The sequence below is a fragment of the Montipora foliosa genome, chromosome 10 (assembly GCF_036669935.1).
Source record: "Montipora foliosa isolate CH-2021 chromosome 10, ASM3666993v2, whole genome shotgun sequence".
NCBI classification, from domain to species: Eukaryota; Metazoa; Cnidaria; class Anthozoa; order Scleractinia; family Acroporidae; genus Montipora; species Montipora foliosa.
Genome location: NC_090878.1, coordinates 4,059,362 through 4,064,361, shown reverse-complemented (window position 1 = coordinate 4,064,361; position 5,000 = coordinate 4,059,362). Strand labels below are relative to the sequence as shown.

General features: G+C 41.7%; 1 protein-coding gene across 2 annotated transcripts in view; it reads right to left on the bottom strand.

Moving 5' to 3' along the window:
- Window positions 1–5,000, bottom strand: part of LOC137973203 (KICSTOR complex protein SZT2-like) — a 78,064-nt gene that overhangs the window by 43,080 nt on the left and 29,984 nt on the right. For both annotated transcript variants that reach the window (XM_068819974.1, XM_068819975.1), the window contains exons 29-32: window positions 4,835–5,000; window positions 3,207–4,120; window positions 1,290–1,509; window positions 467–592 (exon numbers count right to left, since the gene is read on the bottom strand). The exon at window positions 4,835–5,000 is cut by the window's right edge and continues 356 nt beyond it. In XM_068819974.1, coding sequence (XP_068676075.1) covers window positions 467–592; window positions 1,290–1,509; window positions 3,207–4,120; window positions 4,835–5,000 — 1,426 coding nt within the window. The remainder of the gene's footprint in view (window positions 1–466; window positions 593–1,289; window positions 1,510–3,206; window positions 4,121–4,834) is intronic.

Sequence of the window (5,000 nt, the reverse complement as noted above, 5' to 3'; positions counted from 1 at the left end):
AAAAAGAAACATTGGTTTACGACGAGACTAGCGGGTCTACTTAGCACAAAGAAAAAAGAATAGTTTATTGGCCGCCAGTAATGAATTTGGTATATGGTAATAGAAAAAGCTAGCTCATATGTTGGGTTAGCTCACACCTATTACAACAGCTCTAAAAACTCTGTGGAGAACACCGCGGGACTCCGACAAACACGCATCGGAAACAACAAAATTGCGCTTCACCCAAATCCAGTCCAAGGATATGAGGGGCTGTAATGAGCCGGGTGATATCTGCAAATGTGCGATGATGTTTGTAACTTTGAATATAGTCGAGTGTACTCCTTCCTCCTGGGGTCTATTGTCGCCCTATGCCAAGCGTAATAACTTAAGGAGTTACCTAACCCTTAACAAAACAAACATGAGTTCTTCATCATTGGTAGTATCCTACCTTTTTAGTATCCTCTATCAAGTTCAATTTAATACTCACCTAAGCAAACAGGAAGTGTGTTGATAGAGACAGGGGTAATGGGCTGTCCATGGCTGCTTCGATCCCTTAAGGAACATGTCAGTTGTAAGAACAGTGGTGACTTGGAATGCTTCTCGTCCTCATCAACTTGGTAATTAATAATTAATAATTAATAACTAATTGATTTTACGCGACTGACAGCTCCTCTTTGGAGCCTTTGAGGGCAAATGAAACAAATGATTGAAATAAATGCAACTACTCAAAACAAAAAACCCAAACGGTGTAAGGACCAGTTCGCTACCTACGTGTGAAGCCGAGAGGCAACAAGAACCTACTTTAGTTACAGACTACAGCTGTATACTAACATCTTTAGAGAAAACTGGATGAAGCTAACTTAATTCACTTGTTTTGCCTTTCGAAGTTAAATTTTGTGAAATTTTTATGACATTAAGATCTGAATATTGCTTACTCTTAAATGGATGGGGCCATTTTAGTATATTATGATCGTTTTTTGTTTTTGAAGTAGCCGTGGTTATGTCCTTCAAGAAAAGACAGTCTCTCAAATTTTGCGCTCCTCTGAATGTAGCTTAAAGGACTATTCAAATGAGGGAAATCTTAACGTGGCTACGTTTATTTGCGAAAACACAAGCGTGGCTGACAGTGGACGGAAGTAACAAGTCAAATAAAAACAACTCAAGGGTAGTTACTTTAAAAAAAAAAGGCTTGTGGACTAGAGTTGTGTAAAATCAAAAGTTAAAAGTCAACAGGAAAGTTCTTCCGACCGATACTCTTGATGAGTAGAACAAGAGACCTCATACATCCTACATTGAAACTGTCACCTCACCTTCAAATTCGCTAATGCTACTCTCATCACTTTCAAAGTCAGTCAAATCGTCATCCAGATCATTGTACTGAGTTACTGAGCCGTCGTCTTCTATCAGAATTCCCGTGTCAACATCATCAAACGTATCTGATCCAATATCACTGTCTCTATCCTGAGATTCATCATCAGCGCCTTGATCCGCCTCATTGCTTTCAGCTTCAGAGAAAGACTCTACAGCAGACTGGTAAGACAGGAACAAAAGGAATGACTTTCTAAAGAAAATGTGCAATCGCATGGGTGAGGTTCATTAGATCAACTCGCCCCCACATCTAGTCCACAATTCCTCTATTCGCTCTGACGAAGGGCTAACGCTCGAAACGTCAGCTTTCCAAATCGTTTACGGTGGTAATTCAACCTATATCAACACGTTTGATAGTTAACAAATCGAAAGTGGTTCAGCGTTGTCATTCTTTCTATTGTTTTAGCTATTGTTTGGGGTCAGGGTTGCGAACCAATGACGAGAAATCTTTGGATCAGCTGCTACATCACCCATCAGATTGCGAGATTACAAACAATTGTCGTAAAAAACCAAATTTTTCTGTTTCACTCTCCCACCGACGCAGCACCACAGTTTGTTTAGAAACTAGAAATGTGTTTATTCGTCATGTTCTGGTCTCTAAAAAGACAGAAAAGGCATTTCTTTCAAAAGGGGAAGTACCATAAGCATACGTGTGTCATTTATCAAACAACCATAAACTCATGCAGAGGTCTTTAAATTATTTTACTAAAAAACCCTAAAGAACGATTTACTGTATCCGAAATATCTACACAACCAGATTTCACTTTTATCGCCATGGAAAACTATTCTGCCTGCATGCTACGACTGTTGATCGCCACGTTGGATCGTCATCGATGTTTAAACAAATTTTCACAAAAGCAGATGTGCACTAGCACACAACCTACAATTTGATTTTTTTTCTTTTTGCCCGAGTGTAATTACTCATCGCTTGAGACATCGATGCGCAATTAAAACCAAGGCTTTGTCCTGTTTGCTCTCAAAGTTTGCTAAGAGGTATTTTTTGAGTCGCGATTGAACCATGGAAATTTTCTGAGGCAAAAACAAAACCAATTGTCTTTTTCTAGCGTGCATTCTCCCAAAATGAATGCGCATCTTTCCTTCGTTCTGATTGGTTACTCGAAAGTTTGGGCTCGTCAAGATTAATGTCATCCCTAGCCTGCGCTCGCAGACGTATTTCCGGTTGTCGCTTCTCTCCGGGCGGAGAGAAGCGACAACCGGAAATACGTCTGCGAGCGCAGGCTATGTCATTCCAGATGCACTCGATACAAACCACTCTTAGCTGACATGGTGAATCGCAACAACAAACTAAAATACTGAATGAAAAAAAGTTATAGACGAAAGGTAGAAGTGATCTTTGCACTTGAGCAATTGCTCCCAACTGAGTCGCTTTATACCTCAGATGGTAACCCACCAACTGAGAGCATTGCACCGGCATCGCAGAGGTCGAATCCCATTGGAGCCATTTGAATTTTCTAGGTCTGTACAAGAGACAATTGTATAAATTGTCCACGTAACTGCAAGGATCACGTCTCCTGGTGATATGGTGACGTAATTTGGAGGACTGGGAAGAAAAATTTTAACGCCGTATCCCACAACCGCGCGCGGCCTTAGGTGTTGTTTCCAAACTCCCTGCAGTATTTCCATCGCCAAAACTCAACAGATCATTCCGTGTCTACCACATTTCCAGTTACTGAATGAAAATTCAAGTAGACCCGACGAGCACTAATCTCGCCTCTGCCATGTTGAATTCGAAAATAAGGCCGCACGCGTTTGTGGGATACGGCGTTAAAATTTTTCTCCCCAGTCCTCCGAATTACGTCACCAGATCACTTGGTACCTTTTAACTAAACAAACTGTACCTTTCGCGGTCCGTCAGATAGCTGAGGACAGTAAAAGAAGAATTCACCATTCGGAGGCACAGCTTTAAAGTATCTACCAAGTACGGCCATGAATTTCACTGTGACTGACTTGTGGAGTCCCTCCACAGACTCACAATCTCCGGGAAGACTGTTCTTTAAGTCTCTAACACGTTCATCTGCGCCAAGATTCGATGGTAAGCAAATTGGAACCGACTGAAGGTTCTCGTTAATTAGCGTTTGCCTGAGTTTTTTCTCACTCGAAACGTTCTTAACATAATGACCGCATAGAGTATGGATAAACTCTGTGATGTCTACTTCAAGGAAATTCTCCTCGCATGCATCAACCGCTAGATGAACATCCTGCATGCTCACTTGCTGCCCTTGTTGCAAGCTTGTAAATGTCGATGACACAAAGCTTCGAAAGAATAAATCATGCACAGCGGAGCTATGAAGAAGGAGATCCTTGGAAGAGCCAAATCGGCCTTTCGTTCGGCCCTCTTGAGACCTGGGAACCTCGTCCAGATTAAAGGGATCAATTGAAATACTCGCTGCATATTGGGTGAAATCCTGAAAGATGTCTTCGCGTTTCTTTGCCTCTTCCGGTGCCACCTCCTTATCAGAATTGCTGTCTGGTATTGATACGAGGGCAGACATGGGGCAGTCATAACAATAAATAGGGATATTGAAGCTGTAAGAATCACTGTCTTCATTTGCACATCGGTCATGAAATACTGGGTGGTCATCATCACTATTGGTGTTCTCTTGAAAAGTGACACTTCTCTTTTCATCTTCATTGTCAACCGGAAGTTTAGATTTTTTCTCAGTAGATTCTGCATGCAAGTCGTCAATTGGCTGGGTGAATGCAAACGAACTCTCATCTCTCTCTAAAGTAGGTGTTGGAGTCGAGCTACCCTCTGAAATGAACGAAAAATTCATTAAGTCAGTCGATTCTACCCTTTCTTAAGGCCAACGACTGTGATGCAGGGACAGTGAAAACGTAGTGTAGGCAAGCAGAGATAGTATAATCTTCGCTTGAGTACACATTACACACGTCCCACTTTTAGGAAAAAGGCGAGCAATATTGTAAGCTTATTTACTGGTTAGTGTAAAGAACGAAGACCATAAACCTGCTCCTAACACCTGGGCGGCATTGATAACCCTCACCGCTCTGTTTACAAAGACAAAGGGGCGCAGGGTGTGGTAATCTTTCTCTGTAAGGGGTAATCATACCCTATAAGTCTGCAGTAATTTGGAACTCTCTGTTGCGGCAACGCTGCAGTCTTTTTCATGATGAAGCAAAACGCAATGCTCTCTAAATGAATACTTAGCACGAATGGACTAGTAATCACGCTTAGCACCAAATGTAACCCGTCCATTTTTTTTAACCTGTTTGCGTACTTCTTAATTAGGAAACATTAATCAGCGCTTCTCCACCACTTTAAGCTCACTAAATTTAGTGAAAAATTGACTGCACGTAGTTCTTAATGAGAGAAAGGGCAGAATGTATTTCAAGATTACTTACCCTGACCAATAATTCATCCGACGTTCTCTCAACATTATTAAAAAAAATTTCCCAGACAACATCAATTTCACTAGACTATAAAACTGACAGTTGCAGTTAAACAAACCTTCCACAGAGGTTTGTGGAAGCAAAGATCCCTGCTTTTTCGCTTCAATGTCCGATTCAGTAACCACACTTTCCTCTTTGGCCCCGATAGGACCCTTCTCAGTTGCCCGATGAGGGCTTCTAGGACTGGTCCCTGTGCTAGAGCTGTTGTGGCGGCTATGTCTGCA